At 39.3% G+C, this 23,537-nt stretch overlaps 1 protein-coding gene across 1 annotated transcript; it reads left to right on the top strand.

The window, feature by feature from the left end:
* Positions 1-219: 219 nt before the first annotated feature.
* Positions 220-15,221, top strand: tmc2b (transmembrane channel-like 2b). The gene is made up of 20 exons (XM_061730223.1): positions 220-265; positions 395-436; positions 662-1,001; positions 3,777-3,926; positions 4,646-4,736; positions 4,834-4,915; positions 5,024-5,130; positions 5,237-5,335; positions 5,539-5,681; positions 5,756-5,903; positions 7,507-7,701; positions 7,854-8,033; positions 8,754-8,912; positions 9,039-9,167; positions 9,604-9,671; positions 9,971-10,210; positions 11,890-12,015; positions 12,307-12,385; positions 12,483-12,609; positions 15,007-15,221. Exons 1-20 carry the CDS (start codon positions 220-222, stop codon positions 15,219-15,221), a joined length of 2,766 nt encoding a protein of 921 aa, XP_061586207.1.
* The last annotated feature ends 8,316 nt before the right edge of the window (positions 15,222-23,537 follow it).

Here is a 23,537-nt window from a genome sequence, read left to right as displayed (position 1 = left end):
CCAAGGAGCCCACTCTTTGAACAGCCCAAACTGCAAGCACAGCTGTTCCTGTGCGTGTACACAAGTGTGCATGTTCTTTTAAAACTAGCTTTTTTGACACCGTACACTCGCAGTGAATCATCCTCTGTCTCTGACTGACTCATGGACATAGATTATTGACGTGAGAACGACTGACTGGAGAAAACGAAGACACTACTAAAAGAAAACGGTTTCAGGAAAATGCCTCCAAAAAGGAAAAACAGCACTATAATTAGGATTGAAGATGGTGAGAAAAAGTTCTAATGTTGATATACTGAAAATTAATATTTCTGTTCTAAAATGTGTAGATAACTCAAAAAAGGTTTATTTAATTTATTGTCAATGGAAGATGAGACTTTTTTTTAAATCAATTTAGTTGGTATGGACGTGGATGCAGAGTCTGACAGTGGAAGTGAAGGTGAGTTTTTCTAGAGATTTGTTTTACTTAAATAAGCAAGGTGGTATCTGTCTAGACAGCAATAAAGTGTTAAATATGTTATTGAAAATATGGTAAGATATCACTGGTTTTTCAGTTTTTATTCTTTTGCTTTTAAGCGTCTTTTCTTTATGATAGCCCTACTATGGTTTAACTTTGATGGGCTTAAAGTTCATATCTTTGTCTTATATTCATTGTGTGGTTCAGATGAAGCCAGAAGAAGAAGTAGAAATAGGAGAACTAAACCAAAACCTAAAGCCAAGCAGGTCAGTGATGATGAGGAGGATACAGAGGAAGAGGACAAAGCACCAAGGAAACCAGAACGAAAGAAGAGGACCAAAGCCAGAGACAGTGAAGCCTCCAGGAAAAAAGCTGCTAAAGAGGAGAGCGATGATGATGGTGAGGAAGACAGGGAAACAAAGAAAAAAACAGGGAGAGCAGTTTCGGAAAAGGAGAAAGAAGAGCAGAATCAGGACAAGAAGGGAAATGTTACAAAGAAAGAAGGGAAAAAGAAGGAGAAGAAGAAGAATATTGGGAAGCAGAGCAGGTGCAGTATTCTCTGAGACCCATGTTTCACCTACCTGTATGATCCATGCACTCGTATCGCCATACAGCCCCATCCAGACTCCCAAAGATAATAATAACAATAATAATAATAATCAATTTTATTTATAGAGCGCTTTAATATATCATTTAAATAAAATCATGCATTCGGGACAATTAAAAACCAGATCAAATTTAAATCAAACTACATCATACTCTTTGCAACACATTATAACTTGATTAATACATTGCATACATTTATTTTGATGGAAAGTGTCTTTCATGAATAGTAACAAGAAAACAGGCAAGCTAGAGTTTCAACAAGTGATACAAGTGTTTGCTGGTTGTGATGGAAGGTACAACCTCACTTCCTCATCAATTCATCATTAATTTCCTCATCAATTATTTCTTTCTGCCCACAGGAACAACAAGGTGCTCCACCTTATCTTTACTCAGCACTCAATATGCAGTTTGGCTTCAGTTCAGCATTGAGATTGCATCTCCGAAAACCCAATTTTAAAAAGAATTTCTGATTCATCGGATGATATCACAGTTTTAAACTTTCTGGTGTTGATTCTAATAGATCTCAGCTTTGGTGAAGACAGAAAAAACTCTATGAATTGGATTTTTGCGATGGCATGGTAGGGTTTGAACTTGTAGTGGTGTTTTTGAGCTCATGAAGTCATTTCCACCTCCCTGTCTATTTTTATTGCAGTATCACCTGGGGCCATAATCAATACTCTTGTTTCTGAGTCGTATCATTGAATAGATAAAAATTGTCAAACATTCAGTAATTAAAGATTAAAAAACAGCATTCAAAAGCCCTTTATATTTTTTTATGAATAGAATAGAATAGAATAGAATATCCTTTATTTTCTCCCTCAGTGGGGAAACTTATTAGTTGTCAGCAGTACACACATATAGGGGAGGGGTAAAAAGACTGAAAAGTCAGAAATAAAAAATATATAAAAAATACAAAAGATACGTATAAAATATGTATAAACAGGATATGAACAGTATATACAGTTAAACAGTGCAGAAAAGCAGGTGGAGTGTTGTGAGGTAGATTGGCAGATATTGCACATCTTATGTTATTGCACATATTATTGTCATATTATTGTCTGTTGGCTACTGAGAGCAGGCGTGGTTATATAGTCTGATGGCAGCGGGGAGGAAGGACCTGCGATGCCTCTCGGTGGTGCATCGTGGGTGACGAAGCCGGTCACTGATGGAGCTCTCCAGGGCTCTGACAGTCTCATGAAGGGTGTGGGAGACTGTCAGTCGTACCCATTTCTTTGTCTCTTTGAAAATATAGACTGTATGAGAAGAACTGAGAAACCATCTGTGACATCACTATTTTGAAGATTTGAAAACTCTTTTTTGTTCTCTGCACAATGGCACGTTGGCAGGAACCAACCCCAGTAAAAACAAGCATGCCTGCAACTAAGCTCAGTTAACACAAATTATGTATTTTAATTTAGGTACTTAGCTCATGCTAAATTATTATGCTAACTAATGTTATTTTACATGCATTCTGATCAAATCTGTCCATATATTTATTGTTGCTTCTGAAACAACATTTAAAATGTGCACTCACTGCCACAGCTGAAACGAGGACTGGTGGAGTGCCGATCGAACACCACTGGATCTCAATAAGCGACTGAGAGATGCAACCTTTGGGTTCATGGAGGGCGATCATTGCCCTAACATACTAATAGCACTATTTAAAATTAATTCTGAACAAATTTGTCCATCCAGCCTCATTTGTATTGTTACTATCAAAGTGATATTTGAAATAAGAACAACCAGAGTTGAAAGGAGGATTGTGTTAGCCATGTAGCTGCCTTCATCTGTAGACAAAGGTAGCTGCTGCTTGCTGTAGCTAAGCCCCGTCTTATGACCCTTCCAGGCCATCACAACTGATTTTTTAAATTTACAATTGCAACTTCACCATAGCCTGTACAATTAACAATACAACAAATCATTTTATCTTTAAAACACAAATGTATGTGCTATGATTTGTAAGGCTTTTATTCACAGCTCAGTAGTCAACTCAGGGTTGTGCTAAGTGCAAATTGGGTTATGTTTATTTGATGATACGCTAGGCATTAACCATAGTCAGCCGTCAATCCAGAGACTACCCCCCCTAATCATGCAAAAAGCAACAACAGCAATAACAACAAAAAACATGCACACAAAAATGTTTACCTTTATATAACTTTACATGTGGATGTATAAGGTGCAACCCTCTCTTATTACAACTTCAGGAATAATTGACACTACTTCAAATGGCTTGGAGTTTGATGACTTGTGCACGCATGCAATCTTTAGTTTTCCACATATGATTCAAATGTACAGCAATGTTGTGAGTTCACATAGTTTGTCAGAGAGTGCAGCTACATCAATATCTTGATTTGAAATAAATACCAGATTAATTAAAAAAAAAAAAAAAGGTCTATTTAGTTATCAATATTCTACACATGATCTCCACTTTTTGGGGGAAAGGGCTGCAGAGAGAGAAAAAATAGGGCAGCATGGTGGCTTGGTTGTTAGGACTGTTGCCTCACAGGGTTAAATGGGTTAAAATCTGAGTTTTTATTTGTGGAGTTTGGGTTGGTTTTCTTTCGGGGTACTCCCTACACTGTCCAAAAACATGCATGTCAGGTTAATTGGTGATTTTATTCTCATGTGCTGCGGCTGCCTAATTTCTTTCCCTTTAATTTGACTCTTCCTGTTGATGACTAAATCAAAGCAAGTGACATATATTTCCCTTCATCAGCTCTTCTTCCTCTTCCTCTGAGTCTGAGGAAGATTCGCTGTCTGAAGGAGAGCTTGCAGCCTTAAAGGAACAGGTAGAGGAGAAGAAGAAACTAATCACCACATTGAGGAACAAACCCTGGCGCATGAAGAAGAGACTTATTTTGTTCAAGTAATGCATCTTTTATTCGGATATTTTACTGAGTATTTTCCTTTATGCTTTCCATCGCATGTCACATACATGTGATGTGGCTCATTCATTATTAAAGCTTAATCATTGTGACTGTAGCTGCTTTTTACTTCTCTTTCTCTGTGCTGTTGTCAACAATCACTAATTTGGAAAAAGTAGATTTAAACAAGACAAATAAAAACAAAACAAAACAGAAAAAACTGATGCTTTACAGACAGGTCCTTGCATGTTTATTGTCTTGTCAGTAAGATAAAGGTATTTAACACCCACAGCCTTTAAAATCGTGAAGCTGATTAAAAGACGTTTTCAATAACAATTCCATAAATCTCTGGAAAACATTATGTTATATGTAAAGCTGGCTGCAGTTCAGCCCAATAAACAGCTTCATTTCAATGTATTATGCATGTTTCTCTGTCTGCATACATGTCAGTATTGACGAGTTCCTGCAAAAGGAACAAGGTAGATGAACCTAAACTGTGCTGGATTCTTTTTAATGCATGTTGTTGAGGCACGTCTGCTTGCCAGGTCTTGACAGATGCAAATCAGATGGAAACATCATAAATCATCTCAAACCTGCTGTTTGTCCCTTCTGTTCATATTAACTATTACATTAAGTGGCTAGGTCAAGGTTTTCAGCTTGATGATGGATTGGATTTTATTTCTCTTTTGGATGCCTTTGTTTTCTGCGAATGGCTAAACAGGGAGGCCCGGGAGTTTATTGAGAAGTTTGAAGGGGCCCTTGGGAAAGGAAAAGGCAGGAAGCTGTATGCATTCAAAGTCATGATGACTAAGGTAAAGTGTTTTCTCTGCATTTTTTAAAACACTTATTTGATTAACGATGTAGGTGACATTGATGAAATGAGCATCTTCAAACTTTCTCCCACGTCAGAAACTTATCAAGTTTAATCGAGACTTTGAGAACTTCAAAACAGCCTGTATACCCTGGGAGAGGAAGATTAAGGAAGTAGAAAGTTGGTGCCACACTGACAAAACATTTGTCTAAGTCATCAGTGAGCTACAACATAAACATTTGTTCAAAGATCTTCACCTCTTAGATCTCATTTGCTGTGTCATAATAGGTCACTTTGGATCATCTGTGGCATCTTACTTCCTTTTTCTGAGGTGGATGTATGGTCTAAATCTGGTCCTGTTCGGGTTCATGTTTGGCTTGGTGGTGCTTCCTGAGGTATGGCTCCTCTTTAAGTCCATGTTAACAGCCTGATGTGGGAGCCGATGTAAATCATTTCACTAATCTTGTTTTTTTTTCCTCCATTCCCCTCCCCTGTATCTAGGTTCTTTTGGGGCTTCCCTATGGCTCTGTTCCGAGGAAGACGGTGCCCAGAGATGAACAGGACACGGCCATGGACTTCTCGGTGCTCTTTGACTTTGGTGTGAGGATTTTACCTTCATAAGCTCAACAAGTACATGTAACATCTTAAACTTCTTCCCGTGGCATAACTTGTCACGCTGATAACCAAGTCAAACTTGTTTATCTCCTTGGCACCCAACAAAATATTGACACATTTTGTTTTTCAAACTTTTGTGTGGGAAAAATACGATATGTGTTCCTAATATTCCTTTTGTATCACCACAGGGTTACTGCAAGTATTCCTTTTTGTTCTACGGCTACTACAATGACGAGCGAACAGTCGGGTTTCTGCAGTTCAGACTCCCACTGTCCTACTTGCTAACGGGGGTTGGAATATTTGGATACAGCTTGATGGTTGTCATTAGAACGTATGCAAGACGTGCAAATGCAGTCAGATCTTTGTAGTGCAGATGGGGATGTGTGATGAGTTATGTCTTCTCAGGATGGCCCGTAACTCAAATGAAGGAGGAGATGGTGGAGCAGAAGGGGAATTCACCTTCAGCTGGAAGATGTTCACCAGCTGGGACTACTTGATTGGAAACCCTGAGACTGCAGACAATAAGTACGCCTCCATTACAACCAGCTTTAAGGTTAGCAGGTTTGTGTATGACTATCTGGAGTATGACAAAATATCCTAAATCAGTTTTTTTCCTGATAATTTTCTTCTGCAGTTTCTTCTAATTCCTCTTTTCCTTACAAGGTTTGCTATGAGAGGTATGAAGATATGGAATGGAGAAACATAGCACTAAATACTGGATGAGAACCTCAGTCTCTAGTCCATAAATCCTCACTGACCATAGGAAACACACCATACATGAGTTATCATATGGCCTACTAGGTCACAGATCTGTCCTCTTACTGTCCTTTTCTCACACAAACTGTGATTATTTGTTGTATTTGATTTACAAAACATGATGAAGCAAATTTCAGGCATGATGCCACTTGTGTTTCTAACTTTCTGCCATAAATTTTACGGTGTCTTTTTTCACTCATATAGAAGATTGAGGGTGTGTACCATGCATAGAAATGATTGATTCTTGAAGTTTGGTTTATTTGACTAGTGTAAGTGCTCCGTTTGGTGCTCAGCCACGGCACAAATCCTGTTCTCTGCTGAAAGACCAGTCACTGTTGGGAAAAATGTACTGTGCTTGGATGCCTTAGGGTTGCACATGCACGTAGAGCAGGACTTGTAACATGTTCATGAGTTCCTTGTGAAAATCACTTAACAACACAGAGGCATAATCGTAAAATATGAAAACGTGACAGGGTAGTCAGTAGAACTGCTATCGTATTTCCTGTGCTCTTCTACACTGATCATCTACTTTGAGTAAATACATGAGCACTCTGTAACAATGTGATGATGAATGTAAAAGCAACAATGGTGATCTAGAGCAATTGAGACTGGACTAATGTGAGTGTGTGTACCAGTGAGGAAATTGGGAGGGATGGTCAATCATGCCTGAGGATGACATGGTACAACTTGGCAAGTGTGGATCCGTCCTGAAAGTAAAAACTTGCTCTGTCCCATTCAGTCACTATAGTGGATTGGTTCTAATTGCGCCAAACTGACTGCATATTATACAGCTCTTAGATACAATATGCTCCCCTTCTTCCAAAGTGGCTCTAAGGGGGAACTTTGAACAGTGAACACAGAGAGAAAAGACATCCATACACTGGAGCTTTCAGCTGATGTAAATGATTGATGATGTAATGATTGTTAGAATTTCGTGTTCTTTTATCTGCTACACCAAAGGAGAAAATCAGAGAACCGAATTAAATGTCAATTCAAACTTTATTAATATCATGCATCACATTTTTTGGTCAAATACTTGTCTGACACCAGAGGCATACTAGAAAATGGACAAAGAGGGCTATTTCTACATTCTTCTTTATATCTAAAAAGATGTGGGTCCCTAGCCTTATCTGATGAAGCCAAAAGCTGGGAAAGATACCTAAACCTGTCGCAGGTTTGACTTATCTGTTTCTGTTCACTGCTTAACTTAAACATAAGGATCCAGCACCTTAAAAGTCTAAAACAGCCGGGACTTGAGAAAAACAGGAGTGGGCCTTACCTTGGGAATAACCACTCATGTAGTTGGAATGTAGAATCTTCACAATAACATTTAAGCCATTTGATCAAATCTTAACAAGATGTTGAGTGCACTTTTAATTGACCTTGACTTTTTCCTGTAGGAATCTATCGTGGATGAACAGGAGAATCAGAAAGATGAGAATATCCACCTCCAACGTTTCCTCAGGGTGCTTGCAAACTTCCTGATCCTCTGCTGCCTTGGTGGCAGTGGCTATCTCATCTACTATGTGGTGAAACGGTCTCAGGAATTTGCTAATATGGATCCAAAAGCTCTCTCGTGGTTTGAAAAGAACGAGGCAGGTTGAACATGGAACATTTAGATGTTTCCTTCAACATTGATTTGACATATGAATTTGCAGACTTTTATATTATAATGGACACAATAAAGTTAAAGAAATGAGGATGACAAATGATATGAGTAATTATCCTCTGTTGCCCATTGTACCAGGTGGAGTTTGTGATGTCTCTGCTTGGACTGGTGTGTCCTTCTCTATTTGAAATGATTGCAGAGTTGGAAGATTATCATCCTCGTATTGCACTTAAGTGGCAGCTGGGACGAATCTTTGCTCTCTTCCTGGGAAATCTTTACACCTTCCTCTTTGCCCTCTTTGATGATGTTACAGCCAAGGTATGCCTGATAAATGTATAAAGTACTTTCAAAATGATTATTATGTTAGCATATTGTGTTGAAATGTGATAACTAATTAATCTGTGTAAACTCCATGATGATGAAAAGAAAAACAGAATTTTAGAGAATTTCGTTTATATTATAATTTAAATTTAACGAAAAATCAACTCAATATTAACGAAATTTGGAAAATACTATGTGTAGATTACGGTGAATTGTATTCCAATCTTGATGCACACTATTCCAATGTGGACAACGGGAAAATCATGGCTGCACCTTTCCAGACTTCTGATATTACAACACAGCCCTGGTTGAAGCATCACAAACTACAAGCCTAATCGAGACCCACATTTATACTGATAAAAAGCAGAAGCATGGTGGTTTGACAGTTAACATTGTCACCCTGTGGTTCAGGTCTTGGCTGGGGCCTTGTACCCTAGCTTACACTCACCATGCGAAGAAGGTTAACTGGGGACTTTAGATGGATCCCAGATGTGATAGTGAGCATGCATCTTTGTCACCATAATGGACTGGGAAGCCACTATAATACCGAGGTTAGGTTCTAGTATACAAACCTTGACAATATCTTGCTCCCATGCAAATATTGCTTTATTGGATTGCAACAACACTTTATAGGGAATATTTTTAAGGATTTTTGCTGCAAAAACAGACAAATAAGGTTTGTTATGCTTTACATTGATTTGTCTTTGCGTTCTTCAGTTAGAGATGGAGAAGACAATTAAGAATGCCACTGAATGGGCTTGGAAGGAGTACTATGCCAACTACAGCTCCTACTATAACACGACAGATGTGCCTCCTATGAACATACACCCAGCTGATGCCATCAGAGGGCCCTGCTGGGAAACTACAGTTGGAATAGTCAGTGATGACATTATACTTTGGTTATACTTTACATCAAACCAAAAGATAAGCAAACGCCTGGGCCACTTGTTAGCTATAGTTTTGAATTTGTCCCTGCTTGTCTTTTTCTTTTCTTCCCTCTAGGAATTTGTGAAGCTAATTGTGTCAGATGTGCAGGTGACATATTTGACTATTCTGATTGGTGACTTTGTACGAGCTCTCATTGTCCGTTTCCTTAACTACTGCTGGTGCTGGGACCTGGAGGCTGGATTTGTGAGTATGATCACTTTTTGGGGTTTTGGTCTATGGACGTTCTACATTATTTTGCTAAACGTAGAATTCATGTTTAATTTTTCCATGTAAAAATATTTTTTGTATAGTGGTGAGTTTTGTTATAAACATTTGAGGCTGAGGTTTGAGCCACTTGTACCTGCATACATGTTACTGAGTGTCGTGAGTGTTATATGGCCACCGGTCTATTTAGCTATACAACACTGTGTAAGTACAACACAGTATGCAACAGATCCAAGTCCACCCGATACCATATAATGACATCTCGCGAGACAGATGATCCCAAACTTTGAGAAGAGAGACTGCAATGAGAGCTTTAATTACAGAGACACGCATGAAGTGGCAAAGGCAAAGTGTATTTACGTACTGTTTATTAATTCAGGTGAACATCTCAGTAATTCTTTCGTGTTTATTCCAGCCATCATATGGAGAATTTGACATCAGTGGAAATGTGCTGGGGCTTGTCTTCAACCAAGGAATGATTTGGTGAATTTTGACACAACAGGGCCTTCTTTTCTGTTCCTTACACTGAGATGAGTTGAATGACTGGGTGTGAAGCTGAATGGCAGCTCTTGTAACTCTGCTGTCTGCAGTAGACTTCCACTGAACTTAGCAGTAGTTGTGGAGTGGCTGCCTTAAATCTTTTTGATAGATAGATAGAAAGATAATGTAGCCCAAATGAGCAAATAATTAGAAACATTCCATATATTTTCATAAAGTAATCCATAAATGACCAACAATTGACAACTTTTGTCTAAAGCTACTACTCTTACTGTTGTCTTCAGGATGGGAGCATTTTATGCACCAGGTCTGGTAGGTCTGAATGTGCTGCGTCTCCTGACTTCTATGTATTACCAGTCCTGGGCTGTGATGGCCTGTAATGTTCCTCATGAACGAGTCTTCAAGGCCTCACGGTCCAACAACTTCTACATGGGCATGCTGCTACTTGTGCTATTCCTAAGTCTGCTTCCTGTGGTCTACACCATAATGACCCTGCCCCCATCCTTCGACTGTGGTCCATTCAGGTCAGCACAACTGATACGGGAAAAATGTGAAGTACAGTTTAGGCACTCATAGTTGTTTCAGTTTAAAGTTTGAATTACAATCAATATTTATTTTTCTGTGGTTTTATAGAAATACAAACAAAACAAAAGTATATCAAATTAATGGTAGGCTGATTCTTTGGTTTGGCCGATTAATTGGTTGGCCAGTTATTAGCCATTTCTTAATAAAAGGCATCAGCCATAGATAATTCAGTATTGGTCCACCTCTAGAAAATATGTACACAAAATAAAACTACACAAACCAAAGTAAGAATTTAGTGTGATCTCCCTCAGACCCTGGCACAGATTTAACTTTTGGATGTACCCATGATATTAAGATTAAATTCTGTTTATGTTTTAGAGGTTCCTTTGTTTTCTATTTGTATCTTATAGAGTGTAAAAAATAAATATAGATACAGATTCAGATTCAGCTTTATTTGTCCTTTGCAAGGAAACTTGTTTTCACCCCCGTACGCCACACACAACCTCAAGATACATAAATACATACATTACATCACCCACCCATACACATTAAACAGGAACAACACATTAAACAGGAACACATTTAGCGACGCAATCTATTTAGTTCTGTTATAGCAGAGGGGACGAAGCTTCGGCTGAACTTGACCCTCTTCCAGGTCAGGGACCTGTACCGGCGGCCAGATGGAAGCAGCACAAAGTACGGGTTTAGGGGGTGACTGGGGTCCTGGGTGATGGTGAGTGCTCTGCGTGTTATGGCTATGGTGTTGAGGTCAGAGAGGATGGGGGTGGGGAGGCCAATGATTTTGGCAGCTCTGTGAGTGATTTGTGTCAGTCTTTTTGTGTTGGGGGATGACAACATGTTGAAGAAACAGGAGGAGCAGTAGAGGAGGATGGGCTGAATTATGCTCTTGTACAGTAACAGTAGGAGGTGGGGGGCCACTGAGAGGGCTCTCAGTTTTCTGATGGCAGAAAGTCTTTGTTGGCTGCGTTTATGGATGTCGTGGATGTGTGATTCAAAGGTGAGTTTATTGTCTATAATGAATCCCAAGTATCTGAAGGTATCTATCACCTCTACGGCTTCTCCGTTGATGCTGATGGGGTTGTGGGTGGGGAGGGGGGTTGACTTGCTTGTGCTTGGGGAGGTGATGACCAGTTCTTTGGTTTTGGACACATTGAGGTGCAGATGGTTGTCAGAGCACCACTGTGTGAGGTGAGAAATGGAGTTCTGGTATTCTGTGAGTGAAGATACCAGTGAAACTTACACAAAGCAACAAGACTGAGGATACCAATTACTATATTTTAAACTCATATGATCCTCCTCAGGGGCACCGGGGTGCTGAGGGCTATCCCAGCTTGAAATTGAGGCTTCCAGCTTCTTTCAAGTACACAGCGTTTTGTACTAAGTTGGCTTGAAGTTCTTCTGAACAGACAAAATACTTTGCTCGGTTTGCCCCAGTGGCTAAATTCAAAAGGAGCTAAAATTGAAACAATAAATCATGCAAACCTGCACCTAACTAACAGACTTGATGAACTGAGTAAAAATATAGAGCTACATTTTTTTTTTCTCAAGAGACATTTACTTGCAGTACCTCATGGGAGCTCTCAAACACATCTGCAATTATACTTGTTTCACCGATTGGGTACAACATTTACGATGGTTAATTAATGTTTTCTTTCAGTGGACAGGAGCAGATGTATGATGTGGTTGTAGAGACGATAGACCAGGATCTACCTGCCTTCATAGGAAACATTTTTACATATGCCAGCAATCCCGGACTCATCATGCCTGCCATCCTCCTTATGGTGTAAGAAAAAATGAACAAATCCAAAAATGTACAGATTTACTAGTGCATTCTGTGTGCTGAAAATAACTCTCATTAAAATGTCTTGTTTCTTTTAACCTTTTCGTAACCTGCTCAGAAGTTTCTAATCTTGCATAACGGCCCATTTTAGCATGTTAGCATGGCATAGCATAGCAAGCAAACATATCGTAAAGTGTGAGATTAAATAGCAAAGTTAATCTGTTGTCTATTTGTCTTAAAATGTAAAGATTTTTACTTCATAGTTCAAAACCTGTAGTTAATACTCTGCCACAGGTTGGCCATCTACTACCTGAACACAGTGTCAAAGGGATATCAGCAAGCAAACACTGATCTGAAAAGAAAGATGCAAGTGGTCAGTAAGAGTGTTGTACTGTATCTTCCCTTTTTCCCCAAGATGTTTTTTTTCAATCGACAAAATGTCTGTCTGTTTAACTGGTTTTCCCCCTCAGGCTCGAGAAGAGGAGAAGAACCGCAGGAACAACAAAGAGAGCCATAATCAAGTGATGAAAGACCTGGAGGATCTGCTGCCAGACAAGTCTCTTGATTCAACTACTGCTGAGGAGGAGCCAGTCACTGGTACACTCACGCTTGTATCCAACTCCAAATTCTAAACAGCTTAGAAGCTATGGAAAAGATTATTATAATCATGACTCGCTACAAGAGCAATATCCATAAAAGGTCAAGATTTGGAGAAATCAGACTAATGTTCCTCAAAGAAACGTTGATGGGATTTGCATATTCCTTGTTCTACAATCTATAGTATCACCAAATAATTAAAGGAATTTGTAACCATTTTAGTGCATTGATGCCGGATTTCTTAAAGCCGGGCATACACTGTGCGATTGACGGCTCGTTTTGAACCGATTTTCCACTCGTGCGACTATTTTTTGGATCAGGCGGGATTTTGACCCAATCGTTGGTCGTGCCTCGTGCAGTATACGTGGGGTAACGACGAGAGAGTAACACCTCACGACGAGCTCCCGATCACAATTAGTGTGCTCGCAAGAAAATCAAACGTGTTTGAAATCCTGGTCGCTCCTCGTGAAGGTATCGCACAGTTGAAGGAGTGCTACAATCCGATTTGCCTCATCCTTTCGCAGAGAGCATGCGCAATCTCTGATGTCACGTCAAAAACTATCATTTGTAGTTTAAAGTGTTGCAAATTCACATTACAAATCATGTTTTAATAGCAGAAAAAAAGACTGTGTTTCCCACGTTTGCCCAGCCAATTCCTTGTAATCTTTTTTCATTTATCGCCACACAGAATGGCACAAATTGCTAAAGGCGGATTTATGGTTCTGCGTTACACGTATCAAACACGTTTGATATTCGAGCACACGACTTGGGATCGGGAGCTCGTTGTGAGGTGTTAATCTCTTGTCGTTACCCCACATATACTGCACGAGGCACGACCAACGATTGGGTCAAAATCTGTCCCGATCCAAAAAATAGTCGCACGAGTGAAACGCAGAGTGTATACCCGGCTTTACGTTAATTCATCAGGAACCATTATTCATCATTAGCTGATATAAAAATAAACACAAACAATCTCAACTCCAGAAGACTTATGTCACTTGGATGAATGTAGTTAAAAACATAATGAAACAATTTGCCAATCCGATCAATATTTCACAACAGATCATAGAAAGCATCAGTTGCTAAAAGACATTTTGTGAGAGCTCATTTTGAATTTGATCGAAGCAACACTTCTCAAAAAAGCTTGGAGATGGCAATGTTTAAGACTGTGTAGCATCCTTTTTCTTTTAAAAACAGTACAAATCCAATACATCTGAGAGCTGAGGAGACTAGCAGTAGGAGCTTCAGGAGAGGAGTGTTGTTCTCTATCGTATCGAGACTATCTCTCCACTCCGTTACATATTCCATATGTAACGGAGTGGAGAGATAGTCTCTCACTCAGAGAACCAAGGTTACAAAGTAACCAAACGATCTGCTCTAGTCTGATATAGATCTTCTACTACACAAAAATGCTGAGTCCTTTGTCATATTTGTCATGATGCATCAATAGTGTTTGGTTTGTGAAGAGTCAGAATTGGAGACAGATCAGTTCAACACTTGGTTGCTTTTGCACTGCGGTTTAGTCACGTCGTGCTGGAAAATGCAAAAAAAAATAAATGTTCTGCTTTTTTATTTACTCTCAGTATAGATGTTTCCTTTCTTGCTGTACAATTCACCCTTTCTAGAGGCAATAATCTGTGTTTTAGTCCAGTTACCAAGCCTTGAATCGAAGTCCAACCTCAAGACCTCACTGTTCGAATCCAAGTCAAGTCTAAGTCATTAAAAAATCAAAAATCGAGACTAGTTCATTCCAAATGTCACAGCTGCCAAGTGCAAACACATTTCAAAGTACAATTAAAACATTTCTATGCATGTGTCCTTGTTGAATAGCAACCTCTTATCCAAAGTTATTTACAGTGGAATCAATCAAGTTTATATAACTTACCAATAAACAGTAAAGGCCAGCTGCACCGATTCCCCCATTTTAACTGAAAGGCTACAGCTACACCCACAGCTATTATGCCAAATTATTATGGAAAAAGAAATAAAATTTGAAGATTTGGCTCTGATTTACGAGTCCAAGTGCAGTTAATGCTCAAAGCAGAGTCCAAGTCCTAGTTATTAGTGTTCAAGTCTGAGTCAAGTCACATGTCTTTCAAAATAGGGCTTGAGTCGAGTCCTGGAATATTTCAAGTCAGGTACTAACTCATACCATCAGAGATGCAGGCTTTTGAACTAAACACTCATAACAAACCAGATGAACCATCTCCTCTGAAATCTGAAGGGTGTGGTGTCCATGTTTTCCAAAAATTTGAATTTTCATTTGTCCCACCACACAAGAGAGCTGGGAGGGGCTCCAGCGGATAATAGATAAGACAATGGATGGACAACTAAATGATAATATAATGATGATGATGATTTGCACCAATTTCCTTTCCTTTCCCTCTATTTTCTCAGATATCATGGAAAAGAACGGCAAGCCAACTAAAATGAAGCCAGGTACAGCAGGGAAAAGTGTTGCTCTGCAAAAGGAGGTTTCACTGGCAACAGCAAACCCCAGAAGGCCAGTGACTCATGCCCCTAAACCGAGAGGTGGGCCTCCAGGACACGTGAGAGATCCTCAGCCCAGGCCAGGTAGAAGCAGAGGTCGAGGAACACCTTCTAGGAGATGAGAGAACAACTGGAACAGTTCACCCCACACAGGGGTCTCTGTCAGCAACATAAATGTCACAGTCAGGATGAATGTGTCACTGGAATAATTAATATAATTAATACATAAATATATGTAGTAGGCATGAATCAGTAATATTTATGCTTTTCTTTTCTTTCACTAATTGAAAAGTATACAATACAGCATTTTAAATATGCATATTAAGTTACTGATGTTTAAGCAAGAAAAGGTCTGTAATTATTTTAGTGAGACATTTTCCTATCTGTTTTTAGTCTAGTCCTTGATTACAAAATGCATTTAAAGGAGCATGAGGCAGGATTTAGGCAGGATTTATGAAAAAAAAATGCGTATACGTTTTAAGTTTTTATAGTAATAATGTCAGATGAAGCGTTCCAAACCAAAAAGAATGAGCCCTCTACCGTATCTCTCCGTTGCCTTGAACAGGCTGTGTGCTGCAAAATGTGCTGCAATTCGGACTCCGAATTTCCCGCGCTGGGCAGCGGATGTGACGTCACATGACACTGCATGCACGTTCTCCCCGTTCTCCCGTGCCGGCTTCGCTGTTGGCTGCAGTACCCCCGAGCCTCATGCTCCTTTAAATAAAACCCAAATATTTTACATACATATTCATGGTAGGATCATTATAACAACCTTTAAGTATATTGAGCGATGTGATCTTTATGGCATTTAATTCAATGTACAGTTTATAGGCTATCAGTATAGATCAACATTTACTGATTTCATTTGGAAATCTATTTAAATCTTTTGTAAATCATCTATTTTTATTAAACCAATTAAAAGAATACATTTTGTGTGATGTACTATTTAAGCACTACCTCAGAAGAAGTGCACTCTTTAAACACACATGAGATACTGATGAAAAGAACATGCTGGTTTTATTGGCTGCAAGATTTAAAAAATGAAAAAAAAAAGAAAAAAAACATAAATCAAGCCATTCTTTTTGTTTCAGATTATTTACTGCCTTAATCCCTGTGAAGTTTTGGAGAACATATCTATCTGAAATTAAAAGAATCACAAATGATGTTGAAAATCTAGAGTTCCATTAACTTATAATGTTTACCCTAACACCTATTCGTTTATCAAATTACAATATTCAAGGTATCAATGCAATGGTCTGTTCGTAGCAATTATGAGCTAGCTCGAGATGTTATAAAACAGTAACAGTATAATCCTTCCCACTCACATCACAGGTTCGGTCACATCTCAAACCATCCATCCATCCATTATCTATACCCGCTTTTATCCTTTGCAGGGTCACGGGGGTTTGCTGGAGCCTATCCCAGCTACCGGTAATTTGATTAGAGCAGAGTCAGAAGTTAGTGGGCACCGAGGAAGATGTGTGGTTTTTACCAGCTTCAGTGTCCGCTTCAGGACAGAATCAGAGCAAGCATTTCGACATCATGCTGTATTGTTCTGGAAGAGGTTTAATAAATGCCACAGAACGTTGCTGCCTGTCTAGACAATCACCTCATTCCATCCTGTGGTTTCTGTCTGATCTGCACAAGAAACGTTTACCTGATGCCTCACAGTGCCACACTTGAATTAGTGGTTACTGACAAAATAGCCAGTGCAATTACTAAACACAAAGAATCTTAATTGTGACCACAGAAAAACACAATATTGGTATTATCACTGTGAAATTGCGTGTTTACACATTATGTACATTAAGCAAAGTTTACACAGTGTTGAAATTATTTTGTCTCTTTTTTTTAATATAAGTCTAATATTTATGCAGATCATTATAAGGCGCAATATCAACGAATGGGTCTGTTTTCATACATAAGGTGCACCGGGTTATAAGGCGCACGATAAAACATACCGTATTTTCACGACCATAAAGCGCATATAAACGTCTTATATTTTTTTCAAAATGTGCGGCACGCCCAATGGCGCAGTGCACCCAATGTGTGTTGTTTTTGTAAGGCGGACAAAGTTGAGGCCTCCATGAGAACGACCAGGTGGTTTTTTCCACGCATCACCATCGCTGTTGATCTGTGACTATGCGTGCCCATCTCACAGCCGATGTGAAAAAAGAAGTGAAACAAATGAACGCTGCGCTTGCTGTTATTCCGGGAGGATGTCAGGACTCAGCCCGCCGGGCTTCATCCGCAGCCCGATCGCGCTGAGACCAGGAGAACAGCTAGAGAGTATGGTTAATGTTATTTAAAAAAATAAATAAATACATATACATAAAAAATACACTCACATTTTAAAGCATTCCTACTCCACAAATCCACAAATAAAAAGTGACTACGTTTACATGCAGTCAAATTTATTGCTAATATTCCGGTTACTGAAACATTCGGAATATTCCGTTTACATGCGTGAGCAAACAGGGTTATCCCTGTATACATGGTAATTAATCATTCGGGATATCCCGATCAAACCAGCGACGCGCGGAGAACGTGAGGAGGCAATTAGCGCCATTTCCGCTTCTTCTTCCTGTATCCAAATACAAAACAAACGCTGCTTCGCGCAACTTTTCGCCCACCTTCTTGTAAATCTCGCTATCCCCGTACTTTCTACCGTCTACAAATGCCAAAATGTTCATATCCTTCATTACATTTATGAAGTGATTAGTCTCCTCCTCACTCCAAAAGTGTGGCGTGGTCTTGCGTTTCTCCATGTTTAGTACATCCTAGACTCAAAAGACCAGGATTCCTTGCAAACAGAGCATGCGCAGAAAACAAATTCATGTTCCGTTTGATCGAGATATTCCGTTTGGCGTTTATATGACCGAATATTCTGGTTTTAAAAGGAGTAACCCAGGGATCATATTCGGGTTTTTAAAAACCGGAATATGAGCAAATTAGTTATTCAAAGGGGTTATTGGTGTTTACATGGCCGTGTAAATTCGGGTTATTGCCAATATTCGGGTTTTAAAAGGGTTATTGAGTGCATGTAAACACAGTCATTGTATTCAACCATTTTAATTGGATTATGATATAGATTTTGAAAATTGGCTTTGCACTAAAAACCTAAAGTTGGTTTGATGTCTAATTATACTAAGGTAACATGGACTACATGTTGGATGATGGTTGCTTGCTGACCAATATTTACCCCATAGTGTCATCATGAACTCATTATTTCCCAGTAACCTAACCCTTCTGTGTTCTCTCAAAGCAAAGCTTGCTCAGCAACTAGACTTTAGTTTTCTTTACAATAATGTCTCTTGATAGTAAACCTGACCCTCTGCAATGCTCAAGAATTTTAACCACCATTTTGAGCCCATATATTCATCATTATTCACATTTAAACAAATTTCGAGATTCACAACGCTGGACTGCATAGAAATGTAACACAAACTGAAAACTTTTACAATAATTAGCATGAAACTGGCACATGTGAAATTTTAAGAAGTGACTTTAATGTTTCATGAAATACAATAAGATACAATTAGATGGATTTCATTCCTCCAGCTCATCTTCATAATCAGAGCGTAATTGTCGGAACTGCAGAGGGTCAAAGATGGCAGCAAAATAATCCATGTTGCTGAGTCCATACACCGTGCAGCAGCTCAGTGCACTGCGGGACATTTTCATGTCACAGGCTATGGACCAGACGCCAGTTTCAACATTGTAGAACTCCACGTCATCCACGGTTCCAATGCCGCAATAACCTCCCACAACAAAAAGGCGGTCATCGATCACGGAGATGCCGAAGTTGCTGCGGGGCATCAGCATGGAGGGCACGCTCTCCCAGGTGTTGGTGAGGGGATCATAGGCCTCAGCGGTTTGGAGACGCTGAACTCCATTGAAACCACCAACCTACGTGAGAAAATATGATGAAAAATCACTATATTAGAAATAAATAATGAATAAAGTATTAGAAATAAACTTTTTTTTTTTTTTTTTTTTACTAAACTAGTGTTGAGTCTAATGCAAGTGTGGTTATTCACATTAAGATAAAATTGTCATTGTAGAAAAGGTGAGATTTTCGTTTTGTGCCTTGTGAATATCAGCAACACTAATGATACGTACTGCAAATATTTTGTTTTCATAGACGATGACCCCGATTCCACTGCGCCTGCTGTTCATGGAGGCAATCAGGGTCCATTGGTCGGTGACTGGGTCGTAAAACTCAGCAGTTGACAGACAAGCCCTCCCATTGAAGCCGCCGCAAATGTACACCTAGAGGAAATTAAAGTGAAGACAAATGTTCAATGTCATCTTACTGCGAGAAATAATCAATCTAATCAACTACAGTTGGCAAAAAATAAGGAAATAATGTGAATGTGTATGATGCTTCATTGACTTTGCCTAAAAATTAAAAGGAAAGCTCTTTATGAAAATATAAACAAGAAACTCAGGTGGGGTCAATGTTTAAAATACTTAAAAAGTCAAATCCCTGCCACCCACCCTTCCAAGGAAGGTCGCGCAACTGGCATCACTCCTCTGGTCATTCATGGATTCAATTGCAGTCCACTGGTTTGTTGAAGGCTCATAGCACTCAGCAGTATCCAGTCGCATGTCTCCATTGAACCCGCCCAAGGCATATATCTGCCCATCCAAAACAGTTACGCTGACAAAGCAGCGGCTGGAGTGCATTGGGGACACCTCCTGCCACGTCTGTGTGCTCAAATCAAACCTATGAACAGAGCTGAAGCGCATGACACTGTCAAAGCCTCCAACACAATAAACTGATCCATCAAGGAAGACAGCGCCGTGGTAGGCCCGGGGAGTTCTCTGTGTACAGGCTACATTGGCCCAGCGGTCGGTGCGGGCATCGTATGCCTCGATGATGTTGGTGGTTGTGTTTTTCATTCATGTCAATACTGTCATAAAGGTCTTCACTCTTCACTCTTTGCTACATTTCACCTTTCATATGATAAAGATAATCTTTTCAGAATGTTATCTCATCAGAGGATTATGAAATGTTATCATTTGTTTATAAATTCCGAATTTAAGGATTATTAAGCCATGGTTCAATCATGTGATACTTTTCATCTGATCACCTTTACTTTTAAATCAATGCATTTATCTATCACAAATTTTAGGAAATTTAGTCCAGGTGTTCCAGAGATAGGGCATTAACAAGAACGTGATGAACAGACTCAATTACACAACACCTCCTGCAGCAGCTGTCGCCAGCACGCTTTGCATAAGGACATGTGACTTCGGCCAAGATTAACCTTGTGAAAACAATCTCATCAAAATGTGAAAAGTAAATGCATTCCAGTTACTTACCTTGGACAAAAGCTGTGGGGCATATTCTCTGTTCTCCTCAGGTGCAACGCCAATCCAGACAAGGATGGCCATGTACACACTCTCCTCCTGCTTCACAATGAGCTGATCACTCTCAATAAGTTTGACAAGCTGTTCCACAGAAAGGAAGAGAAACTCATCGGAGGTGGCGAACACCTCCTCAAAATGACTCAGCATGAAATGGAAGGATTTGTTTCTCAGTTCAGGGTAGTAGTAGATGTCTAAGAACAACCAGATCCCGATGCAGTTCTGTGGGGTCAGTTTCTTCTCCAAGAACTCGCTGCAGGCTTGTAAAATGCCCGTTACATTGAAGCGATCAGCTGCTATAAAAATAACTTGCACATTGTCAATTGTCACAGGAACAACGCCAGTGTAGGAGAATTCAATAAAGAGCTCCATCGTTTCAGGTGACACATCAGGAATGTCAAAGATCTGACAGTCTGGGGATGACCAGTGGGTAAAGAGAGTCCTGTGAAGCAAGAATAAAGCAAAGGATTCATCTATACATACCTTGTCAAGGCAAAGTGTAATAAAATGTAGAACGGAAATAATTTTAAACAACTGCAAAACTGCAATAAATCTGCATCCAATAAATTGAGAGTCTACAAAAACAGCTCCCTTTTCAGTTTATAATAAGGGTTATATCTTCATAAGACTTTCAAGTTGCTGTTTTTTAACAATTAAGTTACAAAAATAGTGATTTCACATTAGTTTGCACTGATTTCTATTAATTAATCGATTGCTTATAAATGTTAGCTCTCTGTTCATGCTCTTTGTTCATATTGCTGGTCCATATTTTCAATCTACATTGTGTCTTCAGCATGAATTAACATTCATTCCTCAGTATTAGTTAACTTGTTTCCTTTATTAGTCAATATTAATGAAAACCACCAGCTGTATCTCATTTTAAAGTATAAATTGACTAGGATCCTACAACTGACCTGAAGTACGAGCTGCAGTTGCACAGGAAGACCTTGTGCACCAGGAATTCAACGTTGTCCACTCTGATCACGGCGTCACAGAGCTGCTGCTCCAGACGGAGCTTATTATACACCGAAATTATTTCACTCATCTTTCGTCTTCGAGTTATTAAAAGGTTTTGCTTATCCCTCTCCTGTTTCTCGACCAGTTTCAGAATGCTGCCGATGTGAAGTTGTACGAAACAAAGAACGATTCTAGAATGATTCCCTGTGACATCACAGTGACTTGTTCTGAACAAACAACACTACTGTGACACGTATTGTACATGGAGTGCAACATTTATCCAACAGTTTAACTATCCTGGTTTGTGTTGACAGGAGTCCAAAGATGATTTTTCAAATTCACAGTGGAAGAATTAACACCTGAACAATGTTGGTCATAATCACAGATGTATGAAAACACTCAAGCGTGTTCTTGAAGATACTGCACAGTAAAACATGGGCTCTCTGTGGGATTTATTTCTCTTTGTTTTATACACAAACAGCTCAGAAAGTGAACTATCCTTATAGATTTTAGTCGCTGGAAAATAAATAAAAAGGGAATATGTAGACAAAAAGTGTATAAAGTAACTTTGCAGCTTAGCTGTGTAAATGTATTGAAGCATTTGCTTTAATGCAGTTTAAGGACCCTTTACTGTTCAAGGGCTTTGTTTAATGAAATACTATTAACCATCAATCACCAGGATTGTTTTCACACAGCGGTGCGTAAACCCAACTCTAAATAAGCATTGACATAAGTAAATGCTTTTTTAGAGTTGGATTGTAATCATATTTCTCGTTTTCAACAGCCTCAGTTCTGCAATTTTTGCCTTTTAAATGAACACCAGTAGTTAGGAACTGGTTGCTAATAGTAAATATAGGAAGCAAAATTGTAGAAAGTGTGATATATAACATGATCAAACAGGAAATAATAAGCCAAGAACCCTAAATAAATTGACATTAATGTTTTTTTATGTGCTATTTGTACAGGCATCGCCGTCCTTTTTATGGCATCTCATCATAAGTGTGTGCAAACAGAAAATACACGTCATGGGGTCCTTGATAGCTCAGTGGGTTGAGCGGGAGCCATTTACAGAGGCTACTGCCCTTTAGGAGGAAGCGCAGGTTTGAGTCCCGGCCCAAATAAAGGCCACTAGTGACACAAAAAACCAATCATACAAAGTGCTGACACATATTCCAGTTGAACTCAAAGCAGCTTTGATTCTTATTGTTTTAGTCAAGAAACATTTAGTTCAATTCCAATTCTATTTAAATATTATTTATTTATACCCAAAGAGAAATTAACTGTTGCAGTAATCATTTAAGTCTCTACAGTGGCTCTTTGAAGAGACTTCTCCCCTTTTTAGGGATACTCACTTGGTAACAATTAAGTTGACTTGAAGGTAAACTTTGTGTATGTAGGCATTTTGGAAATACTTGTTAAAAACTATCTTTTGTTTTCTAAGGTTCCCAAGTTTAATTCAGTTTCTTTACAGTCCAACCTCATCGAATAAAATATTTCCTTTTTTATAATTAATAACTTCATGTGTTGCTAGTTCAGATCTGACGGCCTCATCAGAGTTATGTTCTCACACTTGAGAAAGCTGCGCTGCTTGTTAACAACACCATTAATGGACCTTTAATAATATGGGAGCTATTCAGTATTTTGTGTTTTTTGCTGTTCAGTACTTTGCTATGTTGTATGTTCAACATTTATTTAATGTATGTTTATTGTGTTTTTGTTTTGCATAATTAGTCCAGTCAGTCTTATAGTTTCAGTCTATTTCGGTTGCAGCTATATGCTTTTACTTTGAAAGGTCGTGTGCAACTTGAGCACAGCTGATGTTACTTACGGTAATTGCAGGCGAGAGGCAGGGGTTCACCCTGGACAGCTCGCCAGTCCATCGCAGGGCCACATACACACAAACAACCAGACACACTCACACCTATGGGCAATTTAGAATCATCAATTAACCTACTATGCATGTTTTTGGATTGTTGGAGGAAGCCGGAGTACCCGGAGGGAACCCAAGCAAGCACAGGGAGAACATGCAAACTCCACACAGAAAGGCCCCTGCCGGGCCTGGGAGTCGAACCTGGGTCTTGCTGTGAGGCAACAGTGCTAACCACCAA

This window comes from Cololabis saira, chromosome 9 (genome assembly GCF_033807715.1).
Source record: "Cololabis saira isolate AMF1-May2022 chromosome 9, fColSai1.1, whole genome shotgun sequence".
Lineage (NCBI taxonomy): Eukaryota > Metazoa > Chordata > Actinopteri > Beloniformes > Belonidae > Cololabis > Cololabis saira.
The sequence above is the reverse complement of the archived record's forward strand: the minus strand, read 5'-3'. Positions and strand labels throughout refer to the sequence as shown.

Excerpts from the sequence above, each read along its gene's own strand:
- tmc2b (XM_061730223.1), top strand. The coding sequence starts at position 220 with ATGCCTCCAAAAAGGAAAAACAGCACTATAATTAGGATTGAAGATG. Across the intron at positions 5,336-5,538 it reads CGGTGCTCTTTGACTTTGGT|GGTTACTGCAAGTATTCCTT; the intron begins GTGAGGATTTTA and ends GTATCACCACAG. Across the intron at positions 12,386-12,482 it reads TGAAAAGAAAGATGCAAGTG|GCTCGAGAAGAGGAGAAGAA; the intron begins GTCAGTAAGAGT and ends TTTCCCCCTCAG.